This window comes from Xyrauchen texanus, chromosome 20, assembly GCF_025860055.1.
Source record: "Xyrauchen texanus isolate HMW12.3.18 chromosome 20, RBS_HiC_50CHRs, whole genome shotgun sequence".
In the NCBI taxonomy this organism is placed as follows: domain Eukaryota; kingdom Metazoa; phylum Chordata; class Actinopteri; order Cypriniformes; family Catostomidae; genus Xyrauchen; species Xyrauchen texanus.
Window position 1 is genome coordinate 16,159,359 of NC_068295.1, and position 22,412 is coordinate 16,181,770.

General features: G+C 37.1%; 1 protein-coding gene across 1 annotated transcript; it reads left to right on the plus strand.

Moving 5' to 3' along the window:
* The first annotated feature begins 159 nt into the window (after nucleotides 1–159).
* Nucleotides 160–20,966, plus strand: rrp12 (ribosomal RNA processing 12 homolog). Its single transcript, XM_052151642.1, has 34 exons — nucleotides 160–345; nucleotides 2,573–2,790; nucleotides 2,897–2,980; nucleotides 3,365–3,441; nucleotides 3,575–3,680; nucleotides 3,783–3,899; nucleotides 6,536–6,674; nucleotides 7,308–7,435; nucleotides 7,516–7,614; nucleotides 7,974–8,065; nucleotides 8,144–8,255; nucleotides 8,333–8,433; nucleotides 8,527–8,641; nucleotides 8,955–9,097; nucleotides 9,843–9,964; nucleotides 10,068–10,132; nucleotides 10,283–10,442; nucleotides 10,596–10,750; nucleotides 10,880–10,947; nucleotides 11,302–11,395; nucleotides 11,771–11,929; nucleotides 12,903–12,983; nucleotides 13,056–13,161; nucleotides 13,254–13,361; nucleotides 13,654–13,811; nucleotides 13,916–14,007; nucleotides 14,102–14,263; nucleotides 15,299–15,468; nucleotides 15,597–15,716; nucleotides 15,801–15,844; nucleotides 17,399–17,474; nucleotides 19,065–19,132; nucleotides 19,219–19,301; nucleotides 19,386–20,966. Exons 1-34 carry the CDS (start codon nucleotides 207–209, stop codon nucleotides 19,486–19,488), a joined length of 3,864 nt encoding a protein of 1,287 aa, XP_052007602.1. The 5' UTR covers nucleotides 160–206; the 3' UTR covers nucleotides 19,489–20,966.
* Nucleotides 20,967–22,412: the final 1,446 nt, after the last annotated feature.

The window sequence follows — 22,412 nt, forward strand, 5'->3', positions numbered from 1 at the left end:
TTTTGTTTGCTCAATACTTTTTTTGTTTTGCAAAACTTTATTTTATTTTGCAATACTTTATATTTTTGCAAATATATGTGGCATGGAATTGATTCTATAGAAAATGTTGTTGGCTCAGGATGATGACGTAGTGGCCAATGCGCCACGCAGACTGGGAACTGAAGACCAACGTGACTGAAGCACTCTGAGCAATTCCAGGTGCCAAAATGGTCAAATCCGGAAAACTTCGATCCGGAGCTGCTCAGAAATTAAAGCGCTGGAAGAAAGGACACAGTAGTGAATCAAATCCAGAGACGAGCCGTTATCGAAAGGCTGCGAGGAGCCGGTTTTTTAGCCGTCCTACAGGTAAGACGATGCAGTATGCTTTAGTATGGCCCTGCGTGACAACACGTGGGAAGCTGATCAAATATTTGTCTGTTGATAGTTCAATGGTTTCCTCTCTGTAAACCAAATAAAATCCATGTTTTGACATTTGAAAGGGGGATGACTTTGATTTCATTTTCACAATGTTAATATTTCATATTAAGTCAAGTGGCTTTTATTGTCATTTCAACCATATGCAGCTAGTACAGTAATCAGTGAAACGAAATAACGTACCTCAAGCATCACGGTGCTACATAAAACAAACACCGAACAACGTGAGACTACACAGATCTAAATAAGACCTACACATTACAACATAAAGAGCACGTGTGTACAGGATGAGATAACAGTACAAGATGATACAATAATTGCTAAAAACAAGACAACAGGCACAGTAAAAGACAGTGCAGCGCCGACCAGTACACTGTTCTAGTGTGAAGGTGTCATATAAAACAGATATTTGAAAATACCTTGAATGTAAACATAACATACTATGGCATAGTATTCTGCAGTTAAGCTTATACCATATATGGACATAGCATTTATTGGGGTAGCAGCCAGGTAGAAAGTGACAAGAATTAAAAACAGTATTTTTATGAATACAGTAGCAGCAAAACAATTGGGGTCGATAATACAGAAATGTGCAAAAATTGCAAATGGGGTCAGATGGTGTTCGGGTGTGTGTGTGTGTGTCAGTCCAGTCTTTGAGTATTGAGGATTCTGATGGCTTGGGGGAAGAAACTGTTACACAGTCTGGCCGTGAGGGCCCGATTGCTTCGGTACCTTTTGTCAGATGGCAGGAGGGTGAAGCGTTTGTGTGAGGGGTGCGTGGGGTCATCCACAATGCTGGTGGCTTTGCGGATGCAGCGTAAATGTAAATGTAAATGTCCATGATGGAGGGAAGAGAGCCCCAATGATCTTCTCAGCTGTTCTCACTATCCGAAACGGTGCGATTTCCAAACCAGGCAGTGATGCAGCTGCTCAGGATGCTCTCGATAGGCCCTCTGCAGAATGTGGTGAGGATGGGCAGTGGGAGATGGGCTTTTCTCAGCCTTTGCAGGAAGTAGAGACACTGCTGGGCTTTTCTTGTTATGGAGCTGGTGTTGAGGGACCAGGTGAGGTTCTCTTCCAGGTGAACACCAAGGAATTTGGTGCTCTTGACGATCTCCACAGAGGAGCCGTTGATGTTCAGTGAAGAGTGGTCACTCTGTGTTCTCCTGAAGTCAACAACCATCTCTTTTGTGTTGTCCTCGTTCAGAGACAGGTTGTTTGCTATGGACCAGTCCGTTAGCTGCTGCACCTCTCTCTCTCTGTATGCTGACTCGTCATTCTTGCTGATGAGACCCACCACGGTCGTGTCATCGGCGAACTTGATGTGATTCGAGTGGTGCATTTCTGCACAGTCGTGAGTCAGCAAAGTGAACGGCAGTGGACTGAGCACACAGCCCTGGATGGCCCAAGTGCTCAGTGTGCTGGAGATGCTGCTCCTGATCCAGACTGACTGAGGTCTCTCAGGTGTTCAGGCCCAGCAGGTGCAGCTTTCCAATCAGGTGCTGAGGAACGATTGTGCTGAATGCTGAACTGAAGTCTATGAACCGCATTCGCAACAATGTTTTGCAGTTCACTAATAGCACCATACAGTTCACAGAGCACCTCCTTAGCATTAGCACTGGGGGAATGTACAGCGATTATGAGGACGGTTGTGAATTCCTGTGGTAAATAAAATGGTCTGCATCTAACAGTCACAAACTCCACCTGCGATGAGCAGTAACTAGAAACTAGCACAGAGATCTTGCACCTTTCCGTGTTGATGTAAACACAAGCCACCACCGCGAGCCTTACCGCACAGAGCTGCATTTCTGTCGGCATGAAACGAGGCGAACCTGTGTAGCTGAATGCCGGCGTTCAGAACTCTGTTGCTGAGCCACGTCTTAAAACAAAGATGCAGCAGTCTCTAAACTCACGCCGCGTAGTCTGCAGATCATTGTGCAGCTTAGTTGTTGCATGATTTCTATACTGTAGCAGTGTCGGGTGATGGCAGACATGAACATCAGCTGCTCCGATGTCCATGTGCAGTAAAAATACTTTTTTAGACACTGACATTTTATTAGGACTGTCTTTGTTTTGATTGGCTTTCTGGATAAAATGTCATTGCACTTTGACTGCTCTGAGTGTAGGATTCATTAAACTAACTTATTTGTTTTTGCAGAGAAGAGTGATCTGACAGTAGATGCCCTGAAACTTCATAATGAGCTTCAGACTGGGTCTCTGGAGAGGAGCAGTAATGTTGCAGGAGATGCCATGGAGGAGCAGGCGTTCACAGAGAGAACATCAGGAACTTTTCTCAGTGGACTGTCGGACTGCTCCAACCTTACTTTCAGGAAAGTACAGCGCTACTGGGAGTCAAACTCTGCGGCACATAAGGAGGTCTGTATTCAGTGTGATGAACAGATAGGTGCATGTTGGTTTATTACAGTATCTTGGTATTGAATGCAGCAGGTAGGTGTTTGATTGGTGGGTACTTGTTCTGCAGATCTGTGCTGTATTGGCAGCCGTCACAGAAGTGATTCGCTCTCAGGGAGGAAAGGAAACGGAGACAGAATACTTTGCGGCCTTGGTGAGTGGAGCACATTTGACCGTATCAGCATCATGTCCTCTCAGATGAACACTTAACTTGATGAATAGCATGTTATTCTCTGAATAGGGCCAACAGGAAGAGTATCATAATTATTGGAGTGTGTAATTTTCCATGATGACTGTTTTCATACAAGAGAGGTTTCCCAAATAAATAATCCTGCCCCATACTCATGCCATTGGTTAAGAGAATTTTGTTACGGAGATGCTTAAACACTATTTTAGTGTCAAAGGATTCATGCTTGTGGGGGAATCAACCCCCAAATAATTTAAAGTTGTACATGCATATTAAGATAAGAGAAAGTATTTTCAAATTGAAAAATTAAAAGCATTACTTTTTATCCCTTTTGCATTTTTAAATCAACAGATGACGACTCTTGAGGCTGTAGACAGCAGCGAATCACTAGCAGCTGTTGCTTATCTCCTCAATCTAGTCATGAAGCGGTGAGTGGTGTCATAAATCAAATCAGAATCTGCCAGATGATGCAGCATTGGAATATGTTGATTTCTGCATTAGCAATTCTGATTAGCCTAGGTTTTGATCTAAATATGATGTTTGCCTGCTTATTGTTTCAAGGGTTCCTGCTGCAGTGCTTAAGAACAAGTTCTCAGATACAGCCAAGGCCTTCATGGATGTGATGTCAAACCAATCCAGTTCTGACTCTGTGTCCTATCTGAGATGGGTTTGTAAACTCTGCTTGTCTTCTCATAAATGAGTGAAAAGAGAATCTGATAGTCTTTGTATTTACATATTCTGAGTTTGTAGCTTTTATATTCCCATGCAGATATTATCCTGTCTGGCTACCTTGCTGCGGAAACAGGATATCTCAGTGTGGAGTTACCCGTCCACACTACAGGTCTACCACGGCCTCCTTAGTTTCACTGTGCACTCCAAACCAAAGGTAAATCTGGTTGATTCCCCGAGCCTTTTTAAACCTGATTTATGTAATTTCTGCAGGACTAGCACCACCAAATGGAATTGCACAAATAATGTAACATTTTGTAAATTTTTATAGAGAAATGCACTATAGGGTTGTGCCTATAGACGATGTTCTTGGGGATCGACGATGATCAGAGTGATTGCCAATAGCTGATGCCTTTGACGATGTCAAGACGATATTTGGCCTATTTTCCCATTAATAGCCCATTAAGGCTATTATTATTATCATCAAATTAATAGTACAATAATTTGCCCTGTGGCACACAGACACGTGCTAGAAGAAACACACTTTATTATGTTATTAATAACATGACATAAAAGTAATATATGCGCATGAATGGCACACTGTTTGAACGGAGGCATGCAGGAACACGTGCTTGAAAACTTTTTCACTCTTTCTTTGTTTCTGTCTTCTGCAAATTACCATAGTTACCTCAGCTTAGGAGGTGCTTTGAGCAGTTCATTGTGACCACAAATCTGCAGCCTATACATCTGTGATTAAAACATAAAATACAAAGACCTCAGACCACGGTTTATATTTCAGTGATTATTATCATCATTATAATTATTATTTTTACATTTATAATGGTTTTTATGTCTTAAAAAAAAAATTCTGCCTGCATGTTTAGACTGATACTTGCCCGATAGTAAATGAAAAAGTGGTTACGTGTGTGTGTGTGTATATATATATATATATACGTGTGTATAAAGTGATCCAAAAATAATATATTTTAATTGCTTTTTCGTTTCGTTTGGAGTGGAATTTGAATTTAGAAATGTATTTGATTTAAGTTTTCCATTTAACTTCAAATTCACAGCCTGACCAATGATCCTTCAACAATGTTTTTTAATATTTTATTTTTTTTTTCAGAAAATGTGATTGCAACTTTAATGATTCACAGGTTAATGTAATTGTGCCCTCGTGAGGGCATTTTCATTTTGAGTTCTAGTGTTTTAAAATAAAATGTCAAACGGAATGAAATTTCAATGCACCATTTGTAATTCAGTAATATGATATAATTTATCCAGAATACCTGGATCGCTATCTGCTCCGATACTGAAGCTTTTATACGGATCTGGTATCGGTCCGACAAGCCAGATCCAAATCTGATACTGTGTGTTAGTCATGTTTATTACGGTCAAGCTCAAAAAATGTCAAAATAAAAGCATTAGGGTTTAAAAGTTAAAGGTGCATGATTGAGATATATTACTATTATAATATATTATTATTTGTTTTCAAATGATAATAATATTTAAGTTGAAGGGATTCCACAAAATAACCGTGTGAATGAAAAGTGAGCTGATTACTTAAAACTAAATTTGACAAAAAAAGAGAGATTAATCCTTTTAAAGTCCAGATAAAAGTCAAAAACATGTTATAAGTTGAAAACATTTTGTCCAAAAAAAAACTTATTTTCTACTGATGACTTATACTGGAATTACCATTGCTGCTACATTATCCAGTAGTTAATAATAAAGTGTTTCTTAATAAACTATACATTTGTATTGAAATAATATGTAGTTAGAGGTTTGTTTTTCTTTACATATTATAGAGCACACCCAATTAGTTCCACACAATAATGTAAAGATATTCTAAACTGAAAAACAACAGTTTTCTCAATCAAGTGTTTTGAGTTTCTTGTTTTTAACTTAAGTGTTACATATTGCAAAGCTGCATAATGTTTTTGTACTGATGCCATTTATCTGTTAATATTTTTCTTTTGGTTTGGATTTATCATGTTCCAAATAAAGGGAAATAATCTGTAACACTACAACTAAGTTCCATTTATTAACATTAGTTAACATGAACTCACAATGAACAATTATTTTGGTTAAACTTTTATTTTACTGTGTCCTTGTTACAGTATTACACGTAATTACTGATTATTACTAATTAACAGCATATACTTACTATAGTTTTAGGGTAAGGGTTTGGTTTAGGGTTAGTTACTTTTAATTATGCATAATTGACTTATTACTATAGTCAATACATGTAATATGTGTAAAAAGAACACCGTAAAATAAAGTGTTACCATACTTTAACAGTATTTATTAATCTTGGTTAATGTTGATTTCATGTGTATACATTTTATTTATCAAAAGTTGTGTATGTTAACATTAGTTAATGCACTATGAACTAACAATGAATAATTGTATTTTTATTAACTAACATTAGCAAAGATTAATAAATTATGTACAAATTATATTGTTCATTTATTAATCCATGATATCTAATGCATGAACTATTGTAAACCAATGGAACCTTATTGTAATGTTACCAAATAATCAAATGAGACTACCTTTCATTTGTAAATATTTATTTTGCTGGATTTTCAAATAGGTATTAACAGGTTTATTTCTTCTTTAAACAATTACTTTGATGAATTTAAAGCACAAATAACTCTAACATGATATAAACCGTTACCATGTTTTAAAACTGTTCTAACAATTTATAATATTCCCATATTTATTATAATAATAAATGATGGAACAACTACCTTAATAAATGATGGGAAAACTAATACTTTTGTATTGCCACATTACAGGTAAGTGACTGATTTGCAAAATGTCCAATTGATGATTATGTTTGTGTTGCAGATACGAAAAGCAGCACAGCAGGGTGTTTGCTCCATCCTTCGTGGCAGTGACTTCATGTTCTCAGATAACGCCCCGAGCCACCACCCAGCAGCAGTCACCACAGCCAAATTCTGCTGCAAAGAAATGGAGCAATCAGGAGGTCAGTTGAACAATTTGTACATTTTATACCTTGTAACAGTTTCAAAAATGGTCACAATTTGTTTTGCTAATTTGCTTGCCTTTGTATGATATCTGACTATATATATAATGTGCACACACACACAGTACTGTGCAAAAGTTTTAGGCAAAATTTGGTGAAAAAATTTGCTTAAGTGAGGGTTTCTTCAAAAATAATGCAATAAATAGTTTTCATTTATCAATTAATATCATACAAAGTCCAGTAAACAAAAAAGCTAAATACATTTTTGGTGTGGCCACCTTTGCCTGTAAAACAGCCCCAATTCTCCTTGATACACCTGAACACAGTTTTTCTTGGTTGTTGGCAGATAGGATGTACCAAGATTCAGCTGTCTCAATTGCTTCTATCTCTTTATATAATCCCAGACTGACTCGATGTTCAGTGGGGGCTCTGTTGGGGCAATGCCATCTGTTGCAGGGCTCCCTGTTTTTCTGTCTAATCTTTTCTATTTGCAAAAGTAATGTTTGGAAGTCTAAAATGTATTTTTCTTATTGACACAGCTGAAGATATAAATAACCATCTTAAGACAAATGTTTTGTGAAACATTTGCACAGTACTATATATAAGATACATTTTATTTCTCTTTGCGTCTAGGCAACAAGGAAGACACTACCACTCTCCACATGCTTGGTCTACTGAAGGACCTTCTATCTGCGTTTCCCCTCAGCTCTGTCAAGTCTTGCTGTGAGACCCTCCTGCGTGTGATGACCCTGAGCCATGTGGTAAGAGATTACTTTTAACTATATTGTCATCTCCACTAGGATGTAGAGATATGCTTAACACCTATCTGTGTTTTCTGAAGCTGGTGACTGCAGGTGCAATGCAGGCTTTCCACCAACTCTTCAGTGGCAAACACAGTCCTTCCAGTATGTCCGCAGAACTCAATGCCCAGATCATCACAGTAAGTGTTTTAATCTTGTTCTGGCCTTTATGATCATAGCCTGCCTTTTTAAAAACAATTGTTTAAATTCAGCACAGTTTTGTATTATACTATAAGATGAAGTGTGTCATTTCTGCACCACTAGTTACACCAAAACATAATAAAATTACTGTTTTTAAATGGGTGTTTCGAGCACTAACTATGCCATCGATTGGCAAACAGTTCAACGTTAAACAATGTTATGTCTGGTCTAATTAGGCTGTTTAAAAAAAGAAATTGCAACCTTTTTTTTTTTCCATCTGACTAATGGCATTGAAATAAAACACTTATTGTGCCTTCCAATGTATTGATGCATCAATCTTTTAACACCTCTATTCCAGGCTTTGTACGACTATGTTCCTAGTGAAAATGATCTACAGCCTTTATTAGCATGGCTAGCTGTCATGGAAAAAGCCCACATTCATTTGTCCAGGTAGGCTTTTTTCAGCACCGAGTCATTAATTATGTTTTATCTTTGAGAAAAATTTCTCATCCCATCGCTGGCCTGTAGTTTACAGAGCTCTCTGTGTCTTGGTCATCTTCCTCGCTTCTTCTCCATCACCATGTCGTGTCTCCTGTCCCCGCACACACAAGTCGTCTCTGCTGCAATGCTGACGCTGAAGGTATGTCACATAACATTTGTCAGAAATAAACTTTTCTTCAAGTATTCTGATGATCGCTGCTGATTTTCTCTCTCCAGAGTCTGATAAATGAATGTGTGGCTGCTCATATGGCTGAGATCAGGACAGTTCTACCAAACACATCCACTGGAAATGGGGCCTACATCCTTAAGATGTTTCAGTGAGCTACCTTTGACCCTATCTACCCTACGTCATGTTGTCTAAAGCCTGATCTAGGGTCTTGTTTAAGTCAAACCTTTCATTGTCTTTTTAGTACTGTGGAGGAAGGATTATCCTATCGGTTTCATGCCTCTTGGCCGTTTGTGCTACAAATCCTGGGCTGCTTCTACCGAGCTGCAGGAAAACAGGCTCATACTATTATGACAAAGGTATATTCGTTTTATAAAGAGAGATCACAATTGTTATAACTACTTCGCTCATTGCGCTCTGTAAAACTCCATTCTGATTCTGAGTCACGGCATTCTGTGGTCAAATATTTTTGTTTAATGATCACTAAACTTTAAGCCTTGTCCCTGGCAACCAATTTCCTTCATAGCTATTTAAATTACATTTAATATTTCTCAACTGACCTTACATAATTCATTTTTGGTTTAGTTTAAAAATATGTGTCTGTATTTTGTTGGTTTATTCCAACTTGTGTGTGTGTGTGTGTGTGTGTGTGTGTGTGTGTTTGATCCTCAGAGTCTGCAGTCTCTCTGTGACATGCGGACCACCCCTCGTTTCCCCTTCTCAGGGGAGCTGGATCTGGCTGTGGGCGGTGCAGTGGAGAGCATGGGCCCAGAGGTGGTCCTGAATGCTATCCCGCTCCTCATTACTGGAACAGAGTGAGTTAAAGGGATAGTTCACACAAAAATTAAAATTCTCTCATCATTTACTCACCCTCATGCCATCCAACTTAAAAAAAAAACTGTAGGACTTCTGCTCAGTGCCAAGATTTTGGAAAAATTTCTCGGCTCTGTAGGTCCATATAATGCAAGTGAATGGTAGCCAGATTTTTGAATGTACAAAAAGCATATAAATGCAGCATAAAAGTAATCCCTATGACTCCAGTGGTTAAATCCATGTCTTCTGAAGTGATAGGGGTGGGTGAGAAACGGATACATTTAAAAATCCTTTTTTACTACTAATTCTCCTCCCTGCCCAGTAGGTGTTGATATGCATGAAGAAAGCAAATTGCCAAAAACAAAAGAAGAATGATGAAGTAAAAGTTAAAATGTAGCTTTATAGTAAAAAAAGGACTTAAATATTGATCTTTTTCTCACCCACACCTATCATATCTCTTCAGAAGATATGGATTTAACCATTGTAGTCATATGCATTACTTATATGCTACATTCAAATTTCTGGCAACAATTCACTTGCATTTTATGGGTCTACAGTGCTTAAATATGTTTTTGTGTTCAAAAGCAGAAAGTCATACACATCTGGGATGGCATGAGTTAATGATGAGAGAATTTTCATTTTTGGTGAAAACTCTCACTGCTAATCTGATGCTTTGCAACCTAGAAACTACTCTGTCATAGTCATTACTTTAAATACAAACAATAATTGTTAATTGTTTGTTTGCAGCGATGACCTTGAGTTCCCGCGCAGCTGGCTGATCCCAGTCATTAGAGATCATGTAAAAAATACTCAGCTGGCTTATTTCACCTCATACTTTTTCCCCTTGGCAACCAAACTTAAACAGAAAGGTTTGTTTCGGTGCTCATCAAACACACACACACACATTGGTTTACATTGCAACTAACTGTCAAATGATGCTTAATTTCTCAATCCTTTGGCATGATATTTCAGCTGAAGAACTGGAGCAATCAGGGCAAAAACTTATGGTGAAAGTGTATCAGACACTGCAGCTCCAGGTACAATAAGTGGCAAAGTATTTAATTCTGAACAGCAATTTTGTTTTGCTTTGGTGAAAAGTCATTGATTCATCCATTTGATTTATTTATTTTTCCTCTGGTCTTAAAAAGTGTTATTCAACATAGGCCATGCTCTTTGTTTTGTTTTAGATTTGGACCATGTTACCTGGTTTCTGCACTAAACCAACAGATCTGGTGGCATCTTTTAAGGGCATTGCCCGGTCTTTGGGTATGGCTCTCAGCGAACGTCCTGATCTCCGCCTCTGCATCTGTCAGGCCCTACGCACTCTCATCAAGAGCTGTGAAACAGGTCAGCCTACCTCTGTTTATGAAGAATATATGGACAAATTGGTTATTAAAACACATCTGATTTCCTTTTTGGTCATTTTATTTTCGTTGCTATGGTTTATGATAGCTCATAGATATTTGTGATGGTAATTTGATGTTTTTTGGTCATTCGCAGAGGAAGAGAAGGCTGAAATGAATCGATTTTCCAAAAACTTCCTTCCCATCCTGTTTAACATTTACAGCCAGCAGCCAACACCTGGAGAGGTGACCTGTGCTAGGATGGCTGTCCTGGACACAATCAGAGTTTACTTGACTGTCACAGATCAGAAGGTCATTTTCAAGTTCTCCCTGTCAGAATCTACTATTTGAAAAAATAAATTGCACCCTTATGAAATTGAAGACTGATGTTTGTGAAATAATTTGTTCTGGTAATAATACACATCAATGTCTGCACTTCAGATGGTGTGCACATTCCTGCAGAAAGCATCTGAAAGGCTCAGCAGTGCAGACAGCTCTGAGTTTACAAGGTAAATATGATGTCAAACCTTTATTGTTTCTCTTAAAGGGCAGTATATATGTTTAACAGAAGAAAAAAAAATCACCCAAATAGAAACTTAAAAAATTTATATTTTGTGACTGTATTTTGTTATTGGACACCGTGCCAAGAATCAGCCTAAAGAAGTGGGTTGTTGTTTCAGTAGAATGGCAGGTGTAATCACTTATGGTTTCATTATATAATTGATTTTGAGATGAAAATTGAGTTTCATCTTTAAAATAACAAGCTCAATTTGCAAAATTTCTAATTGCAATATGGCACTAGATAGATAGATAGATTTTGGTGTGTTAAGAAAAAGCTTGCTTTTGTTTTGTTTGTTTTGTAGGCTTGCAGTTATGGATCTGATAGTTGCAATGGCTCCATTTGTGGATGAAGCATCTATGACCCAAACCTTTGAACTGATTAAACCTTTTCTGGAGGTGGGAATCTTCCTTTTACAGGGTTTCCACAGTAATGGAAAACATAGACGTATCAGCAAATTGAAAAAAAAAAAAAATGTCTTGGCCTTTTAAAAGTTGTGAAAAGTTTTGCAGTGAATAGACATTTTGTATAATATTTAAAGTCAGTTCTAGTCAATGAATCAGTCAAGTCAATCTGACTGATTCATCAGTAGATTTGTTTAAACCAAAATGATTTTTAAAGATTTGTATCCATCAGTAATCTTACAACTTTAAATATAATTAAAATTCAGTGGTCAAAATGTGTTGGAAATTAGTTTTTACCATCTCCAACTGTATTTTGACTTGTTTTTCTGTTATTAATGTGCTTTATCTAATGTTTGTGTGTGTTTGTAGAGCAAGTACTCTGGCGTCCAGAAGAAGGCCTACAGAGTGTTGGAGGAGATGTGTGGAGGAGAGAGCGAACCATGTAAGACTTTTGTTCTGGGTAATTTTAAGCAGCTGAAGGGAACTCTGCTGGACAGTCTGAAGACTGCGGCTTCACCTGCCAAACGGGTAATCGGCCTCAATAAACGCCTTAATAACAATATAAATAAAAATACACTGCAATATTATTGTGTGTGTGTGTGTGTGTATAATATATACACACACAGTTCAAGTCAGAAGTTTACATACACTTGAAATCATTAAAACAATTTAACCACTCCACAGATTTCATATTAGCAAACTATAGTTTTGGCAAGTCGTTTAGGACATCTGCTTTGTGCTTGACACAAGTAATTTTTTTACTGACAGATTGGTTCACTTTTTTAATTGGCTATATTGGCTTAAGACAATTAGCCAATTAGCTTCTGATAGGAGGTGTACTGAATTGGAGGTGTACCTGTGGATGTACCTGTTTAAGGCCTACCTTCCAAATCAGTGCCTCTTTCCTTGACATCATGGAAAAATCAATAGAAATCAGCCAAGACCTCAGAAAAAAAAGAACATTTGGACCTCCACAAGTCTGGTTCATCCTTTGGAGCAATTTCCAAATGGCTGAAGGTACCACATTCATCTGTACAAACAATAGTAATGAAGTAAAAACACCATGTGACCACGCAGCTGTCATACTCGGGAAGGAGATGCATTCGGTCTCCTAGAGATGAACTTCGTTTGGTGCGATAAGTGCAAATCAATCCCAGAACAACAGCAAAGGACTTGATGCTGGAGGAAACGGGTAGAAAAGTATCTATATCCACAGTAAAATGAGTCGTATATCGACATAACCTGAAAGGCTGCTCAGCAAGGAAGAAGCCACTGCTGCAAAACCGGGATCCTAACTGACCTAAGACAGGGAATGTTTTCTACAATTAAATGTCAATAATTGTGAAAAACTGAGTTGAAATATATTTGCTAAGGTGTATGTAAACCTCTGACTGTGTGTGTATATATGTATGTGTATATATATATATATATATATATATATATATATATATATATATATATATATATATTTATTTCTTTATTTGTTTTTATTTATTTTCAGCCCAGACTGAAGTGTCTGATGCACATAGTGAAGCAGTTAAATGAAGAACACCTGGATTTTATTTCGGCTCTGCTTCCTGAGGTATGTCTCGCACAGAGTCTTTAAAAAGAGTGTTTTTGCAGAGTGATTTTGATATTATATGTTTTTGTTTAGGTCATCGTTTGCACAAAGGAAATGTCCATTGGGGCCCGCAAAAATGCCTACTTGCTCCTGGTTGAGATCGGCAATGCTTTTGTAAGGTTTTGTGGGAACCAGAAAGGTATAAAGATAGAACCAGATTCATCTTCAACAAGTTTATTTATATGTCTAAAATAAGAGCTGAAATAACAAAGTGTCAATCATATGTTTTAGATGCTATATATGAGTATTTGAGCCACGTGTACATTGGACTCACTGGATCTGTGACCATGATTACTTGCACAGTGCTGGCCTTAACAAGACTGGTGTATCATTACAAAGGTGAGAATGACTGCTACTTATACACAATTTAACTTTATCTAGGTATGTTTTCACTGCATAATCAAAGTGTGATAATATAGGTTGGTTCAGAATTAATTTGTGATTTAACAGATTATATTATAAATGTGATGATAAAGCAGTTGGTGGTGGTAGCTAAAACATGCTTGTTGAGTAGAAGAAATTCAACCTTATATGTGATTGTGATCATAGCAGGTGTCATTAAATGTGTGTGACTAGTATGTTTTATTGAAAAGCATAGATAATTATAGAATTACTGTGGTTTTATGCGCAGATTCCATAGATGTCTCCTCACTAGAGCAGCTCTTGCATAACGTCTGCCTGCTGCTCACCAGCAGAACACGAGATATCGTCAAAGCCTCTCTGGGGTTCCTGAAAGTCCTTCTCTTTGCACTGGATATGAAGGTTTTGGCCAGCCATGTGACAGTCATTGTAAGTGAAGAAAAGAGTCATATTTTTTCTGTCAATAAAAGTTTATATTTGGTAATCAGCAGAAGAGAAGTGACTGCGTGTGCATTTCTGCCCTCTTTTTGTAGATGGAAGGCATCAGTAATATGAAAGATGACATGCGGAGACATTTTAGGATGAAACTTAAGAGTATATACACCAAATTAATTAGGAAATTTGGGTGAGTTTGGGAGAGACATATCCAATTGATTCTAATGTGGCTTCTATTTTTTTTTGTACTGTGATTAAAATGTGTGAATGCAAAATGTATTCAGGTTTGAGCTGGTGAAAAGCATGCTGCCTGCTGAGCACCACAAGGTACTGGTGAACATCCGTAAAGTGGAGGCCAGAAGTAAGAGACGCAAGCTCCTGAGTAAAACAGATGAGGACAGAGGATCAGACACTGAGGACGAGACGTCTAATGTGAAAGGAGAGAGGTACTGCAGGGCTTAAAGCATTCAGGCACCGTGCCGGATCTCCGGCGTGCAGCCTTGAGGGAAAAAAATAAAATAATATTTGGGAACCTGCGAATGCGGTTTAATATTTTCTAGTCAATTTATTTCACCTACCAATCATATGAGAGGAACGCAGCTCTAACTAACGTGTCTAACTAAAAGGCGAGCCTTTTGGCAGTTGGTGCCAGAAACTGAGAGAGCCCGATTTGCTCGAGGAAGCTACTGTATGCCAGCAGCGGTAAGAAAGTGCTTGCTCGTCATGATTTAGACTCCGGTCATAGAGCCGCTGCCTGTGCACTCAAACTTACCACGACGTTGCCGGAGCAACTGTTACAGCTGACACACCGTTGTCTATGACTGACCGTATCTGCGATTTAAAAATACGTGCAGAACATGATTTGTCATTCAGAATTTCGCAGCCACTGGTCACCCTGTGTAGAAAACTAGCAGAAGACAAAAAAGCGTTAACTAGCCTGTCGGTTTCAAATCAACATGCGAGTTACATGAACACTCCATCTTCTGGTCCAAATGTCTTAAAAAGAACGAGTTTGCAGGACTTTGCTTACAACCCGGAAAAAAAGAAAAAATAAGTAATAATGGCCTTGATTTTCACTTCTAATCTTCAGTTTAGCTGTTCAGTTCTTTAACACTTTGAGCACTTGTTATTTAAGCACTTTAAGCACTTGTTATTGTTCAGAAGAAAACACTTTATTTGACATATTACTTTTAAATAAATGGTGCAAAGCATAATCATTGAAGAGAAGTGAATCTGTCCATCTCAGTCTCAGTTTAACAGTTTTTTTTTAAGCACTTTAAGCTCATGTTACTGTATTTTTGTTATTATCGTCAATATTTGAAGATAAGTCTGTCTGTGCAGTACCCCCCAAAAAAAAAGTTCAGGCTCAGGATTTTTTTTCACTTTAACCCATGGTACTATCAACACTGTGACTGGTACACTGGAGGCTTTTGAATGATGTGCCTCACTTTGATTGGCTGTTATCACTGTTCTTTTTGTAGTATTGAGGACATTCTGGCTGATTCTGACTCTGATGACACTGATGAAGATGAGAAATCCAAGAAGGGTCAGAAAAAGCCAGTAAAAAAGAAGGGTCTGGCCTGGTTGAAGGATGGTGTGTCTGACGATCCTCTCAACTTCCTTGATCCAAAAGCAGCACAACGAGTTCTAGGTAAGAAACCTTCTTAGTCGTTTTTCTTTCAATTTGATTCATTCATTAATTAGTTGATTACGATGGATCATGTACATCTGTATTGCTTGTGTATGTTAGTTCATTTTAAATCAAATCTATTTATCTAGCCACCAATCCTGACTTGAAGAAGGCACCCAAAGTTGAGCATGGGTTCAAGGTGACGTCAGATGGACGATTGATCATCAAAGAAGATGATGATGATGATGAGCAGGTTGAAAAAACTAAAGGTGGGACATCATCATCTGTGCTAAATCTTAGTGGCTTACATATATTATGCATATGATCATGCAAATTTGTTTAATATCTCTTAGACACAGAAATGGATGATATACTCGAAGAGGCTGGAATCAAAACAGTGAGTATACACATTTACTTCATGTATAATCAAAAAAAAAAATGTAAGAACTTCTTAAAAGAGTGATATGTAACATTGACATCAAGCGTTTAAAATGGGTACTGCAGTCCAAATTCAAAATATTGGAGAGAGTTGCCTCCCCCACCCCCTCCTCCCCAGACTCGCTCACATGGGTTGACAGAAACCGACAATGGCAAGCAACAAGTCTTACACGGTTAGTTGATCAGCTAATGTAAACGTTTGCAATGCTTTTATTTTTTGCGAATTATAAACCAGCTCATGTGGATTTTTTATAACTCTGTCATATGTATTGCTGGCTTCCATGGTTACAGCGCGCTGTTTGCCCGCTAACTTGTTTCAAATCTGGCAAACCGGGGTGTCGGGGAAAAACTATTGGGAAATGGGCAGTGGACAGGATCACACAGGCCAAAACACAAACAGAAATTCTGGCTGTAACAGACATTTAGAATATACAAAGTAGAATATACTGTCTGTAGCATTGTTTTCAGAGAAGTCAGTATTTCAACTTGTTTCCTAAATCTCTGATAACATATGATAATTGTATGCTTAAGTACAGTAAATATATTACATATTGCTCCTTTAAACTACTTCAAAGAGTTCTCATCAAAAAATCCTCCACGTGCAGCAATGACAGCTTTGCAGATCCTTGGCATTCTAGCTGTCATTTTGTCCAGATACTAAGGTGACATTTCAACCCACGCTTCCTGTCGGGCACTTCTCACACACCTTACAGTCTAGCTGATCCAACAAAAACTTAATGGGGTTAATTAAGATCCTTAACACTCTTTTCCAATTATCTGTTGTCCAATGTCTGTGTTTCTTTGCCCAAAAAAATTTTTCTTTTTGTTTTCTGTTTCAAAAGTGAATTTCTTTGCAATTCTTCGCATAACGCCTGCACCCCCGAGTCTTCTCTTTACTGTTGTAAATTAAACTGGTGTTGAGCACGTAGAATTCAGTGAGCTGTCAGCTGAGGACATGTGAGGCGTCTATTTCTCAAACTAGAGACTTATGTTCTTATCCTCTTGTTTAGGTGTACATCTGGCCTTCCACATCTCTTTTTGTCCTTGTTAGAGACAATTATCCTTTGACTTTAAATTCTGTAGTGTACACCTTTGGATGAAATCTTCTGTTTTTTTTTTTTTGTGCAATTTCAAGCATTGTATAGCCTTCATTCCTCAAAACAATGATTGACTGATGAGAAAAGATGATCCTTTTTGGCCATAATTGACCTTTCAGTCTATTGCTGGAAATGGGGTCTGTCTAGATTTGATCAAAAATGAACTTTTCAAATAATGTTGTTGTTTTTTTACATCAGTAATGTCCTGACTATACTTTGTGATCAGTTGAATGCGACTTTGGTGAATTAAAGTACCAATTTACTTCAGAAACAGCTAAATCTTTACATGATTACACATTTTTGTATGTGTGTGTGTGTGTGTGTATAAAATATATATATATATATATATATATATATATATATCGTACGTATACATGAAAAGAAGTGACATTAAAATATTTTCCATTTTGGAACAGAAGAAGAATCCAAAAAGGAAAATGCATGACGATCTGGATGATGACATGGACGTTGAGCCCGTAATGAAATATAAAGGTAAAAAACTAAGTACTGTGGTGGTATCCGATTACTAGGGATGCACTGATACGAACATTCTGGGCTTATACCAATAACTGAAAATTCACAGCTCATTGTGGCCAATAACGATAACCGATATTTAAAAAAAGTTAACATTTTTTAAATCTTGTAACCTGGAACTGCTTGCGAATTCATTAAGCTTCTCCTTTGAAAAATTTGTGTAATTTAAAAGCCTGGAATTTGGACTTGCTGCTTTTTAAATTTGGCAGTAACATGAACCAGAAATGTGCCTATATTACAGATGAATACAGATTTGAATAAGAAATAAATGAAAATACACTTGCGTAAATTGTATGGGGCCCATTTATATGAGTGTTTATGGTAATCCTGATGAGCTCTAACAGCAGAGAGAGAATGATGAACTTCAGAAAGCTGTGATAATGCATTTTACAAAAATAAGGCGATAAACCGCATGTAACAAACATTAAACAAAACATACAATGCAAACCCTAACCTATGTATACATGGTGTGATATTTATTAAAGCAGCCAGACTACGAGTACATTAGTGGTTTGTGTGATTGTGTAAATGGTCTGCACTTATATAGCACCTTTTTAACCTTAGCGTATTTAGGGCTGGGCGATATGGCCAAAATTGTTATCACGATAATCTTTTTCATATTGCATTTTTTTTATTTAAAAGGTTACGGAAGAAAAGAAGAAAAAATAAATTCTAAACAGTCAAAATAGTCTCTACAAAACTGCACAGGGATGACCAAAGCAGTGGGGTCTGTGGGATCTTTTACCAAAATCTAAAAATATTTTGTAGTTTATCAATTGAAAATGAATGTTAAAAGATCATCTGTTTGTTCTTAAGCATAGTGACAGCAGTCCAGTATTTGTTGGAATATTTTTACATTTAAAATGAAATATTTTTTATATTTCTTTAGATTCAGATACCCAAGTATGGGACATAGAAGCCCTTGTGACTTTGGAATGATGCTGAATGTGGGTTCAGGGGTGTCCCGAGAGAAAATTTTGAAAACATTCTTAAAAAAAAGATATATATATTTTTTTAAATATTTTCATTAAAGAGACTAGTCTACCAACTAGTAATTTTAGTCTTTCCTTTTCCATTCCAGTCATCTAATTAATTTTCACAAAATTGGAATAGAAATCGATTTGTTTATTATTAAAGGCTCATAACATACTTTTATGCTGCCTTTGTGATTTTTGGAGCTTGAAATGTCTGGTCACCATTCACTTGCATTGTATGGACCTACAGAGCTGAGATAATCTTAAAATCTTAATTTGTGTTCAGCAGAAGAAAGTAAGTCACACATCTGGGATGGCATGAAAGTGTGTAAATGAGAATTTTAAATTTTTGGGTGAATTATCCCTTTAAAAACTTAAGCTACTATTTGTTTTTAAGCACTTAAAGTATTTGTTCAAACACTATGTTTCTTACTGTATTGCTCTGAGCACTACTAGAAAACATTTTCAGTGTAATGTCACAAATATTTAAAGAAATATTTTTTTTTCTTTCTGAGAACTACATAAAACAATATGTTTCTGAATATTGTGACATTTGTATTGTTGAACTCCTCAGCTGGTGGCATTGGCATCCACAGGCCTCTGGGTGGAAGGGGAGAATTTGGTTCGGAGTATAAAGCCAAGGTAAGAAATGAAGGTTCTGTTATTTTAACAGAAATTACATAATGATCATTTGAAAGACTTCTGTGAAACATCTGTGTCTATTGCAGAAAGGAAAAGGTGACGTGAAGAAGAAAGGCAAGTGTGACCCATATGCTTACATTCCTCTGAAGAAAGCCCAGCTCAACCGCAGGTATAGGACAGAGTTTGTATTTCTGCACTTCCTCTATAAAAACCTGTGGTGCAGCTGATTAAATGTAACCTTTCCCTATAACAGGAAAAAGGCTAAACTGCAGGGTCAGTTCAAAGGCATGGTCAGAGGAGCCAAGAAAGGAGCGCTATCAGGCAAGAGAATGCTGCAGAAGAAGAGGAAAGCTTAAGACATGTTTGTACGCTGGAAGAAAATTGACCTTATCAGCTACAGGAAATTATGTTCTTGTTACATTCTTCTTATATCTGCTCTCATTTCTTATAGCATGATGGAATTAAATCTAAACACAATATTTTTATTATCCTGTACTAATGCTTGATAAGAACTTCCTATGGAAGAGTCTCTACAAAAAGATTTTTTCCAAGTGTTCCTTTTCAATGTTTGCTGTGGTTGGATAGTAAGAAAATGGCAGTATGACAATAGCTTTGTGCAAAATGTATTTATGTACTTGCATTGATGGACAGAAAATAAACCGATGTGTGATGTATTTCGAGTGAAGTTTCATTTTCCTGTTTTTTATTTCATTTTTTTGTTGGTTTTTGTAACACAAAAAGAGCTAGGCAGTATGTTGTTCTCAATCGCCATTTGTTTTCATTGAATACTTTCCCATATAGTTAAAGTGAATGGTCTCCTTTTGTGTTTCACGAAAGAAATGGTTTTGACAACATGAAGGCGAGTAAATGGTGATTATTTAAATTTTCTAGTGTTCTTTCCCTTTAACGCATATCTTTATAAATGAAATTCCCCTTGTGCTCAACAAAATGTAATTTAAATCTCATAAATATTGTTGATTGATTGTGCACCAGATTTTGAGCAGAGGATGTTGTTGGTGTTAATGTGGATCCCCCAGCTGTGTGTGTGTGTGTGTGTTTGTGTGTGTGTGTGTGTGTGAATGAGAGGGAGGGCTGGGGTCTGCTGGAGGTCAGATGTGTCCTCTTACTCCATTAAGCTCGACTGGATTTTTCCGATGGTCCCAGTGAGAGAACATTTATACTGTCACCGCTTATGCTGACGTCTACTAGCTTGGACACCACAGCTGACTTTGAGAGCCATCTTTCAATTACAATATTTAACAATGCTGCATTATTAAAGCAATAGTCATGGAAAAATGAAAATTCTGTCTGCATTTACTCATCCTCATGTTGTTCCAAATCTGCATGACCTTGCATCTGTAGAACACAAAAGGGGATGTGAGGCAGAATGTAAGGGGACTTACAGCCACCATCACTTCACTTATTGCATCTTTTTCTTATACTTTGAAAAATGAATGTTGGCCAGAACTTTTCAAGGACCAAAAAGCATATAAAGGCATCATAAAAGTTTTCTGTACGATACCAGTTGTAAAATCCATATCTTCAGAAGTGATATGATCAGTGTGAGTGAGAAAAAGAACAATATTTAAGTCTTTAAATATTTTAGTATAAGTCTCCACTTTAACATTCTTGTTTTTTTTTTGTGATTTGCATATCACCACCTACTGGGCAGGGAAGAGAGTTTATGGTAAAAAAGGACTTTGATATTTAAGTCAGGTTTACCATTTTTGATGCTCCAAGCAACTGTCCAAGCTGGGGCTCCATTTTGAAAATGTTTACTTAAAGTACATTTATTTTAAATCATAATTTTAAATGTATCTTATCAACCATTGTAGCCAAGTACGTTCAAAATTGTAATGAAATAAAAATCTAGTTAAAGATAATTCATGTTTTCCAGTTTTTCCACAATACAGTAATTTAAAAAAGCCATATTTACCTACATTTATACAAAATTGTTTTTTTAAACAGGGTATGCAAAACCTACTACTTCACCCAGTATCATTTTGGAATTCAGTTGTTATTTATTAATTTTATAACCCAACAATTTGAGGATTTGTTGTATACAATAGTAATATATTCCTGCCTTATTTACTTTCACCTGGAATTTATATTCTAATGCTGAGGCTGTATTTTATGTGAGCATCGAAGGCAACATTCGTAACTAACAATAAACATACAAAGAACGGCAGCCCCTCAGCACTCTAGAGCAGAAGGGAAAAAAACATCTGGAATAATGTTAAATATTGTAACAGTCCCCTCCAACCTGAACTTGTTCTGAACATTAAAGCTTTGTGACACATACGCTAAAAAACAATCTAAACACATTTCAACGACTGACACAGAACGCAGATGTCTCGGCGTGCATTTTTTAAACCTGAAGCTCTTATTAACTTGTCTAAAAATGTCCAGTCCTCCGTGAGACGCGGTGCAGAAGGCATGGACGTTCGTCCATCGCGTGTTTACACAGGAAAACAATGGCAAAACAGGGCAGACGCAGGCAAAAATACGTTCGGTGTGAACAGCCCCTAACTCATCCATTCGCGCGTATCGCGTATCTTTGAGTGAGAGCGCGTGCGCGAAACAAGTTCAGATGGCCTATATTTTGTTCATAAATTACAAATCCGAACCCCACCTGTCCCGACCCCAGCAGATTCTAACTTGAACCGCTCTAAGAGCGCTGACAACAGCGTATTAATATATATAACTTTGATAATTGCCTTTGTTTGATGTTTTTTTCTTCACTTGACTACCCAATTTATAAGTTTTGATTTTTTATTGTCAATTTGATTTCTTTTTAGCATGGCGTGATTTGGAATGTCTGTAATTACAACTATGAACACGAAGACTTTCAACAGAATGAAGGATTACGTCTATTCACAGCCTGTTTATCTTTCCCGTCAACAAGTCATAAATCTCGAGCATTAGGGATTGCTTGAGGGCAGTTACGGAAGGCCTACCTATTTCCGTACCAAACAAAGCTCAGTTGCATTTGATATATATTCCATTTATTTTAATTAACCGACACGTTCAATCCTGTGTGATTTACTGCAGTGGATTTTGGCCAGCAGAGAGCAGTGTTTCACTTCACAAAAAAAGTTTAGAAGTGAGGCATCTAAAAGGATGGGACATTTATTCCAGGAGCACTACAGTGAACCAGAACCACATGCCTTTGTAAATGCATTCATGTACCTAATAAAATTATTTCTTAAAGGGATATTTAATCAAAGGAATTAGATGTTCGTCATTCACTTTTATTGCATAATTTTCCATACATGAAAGT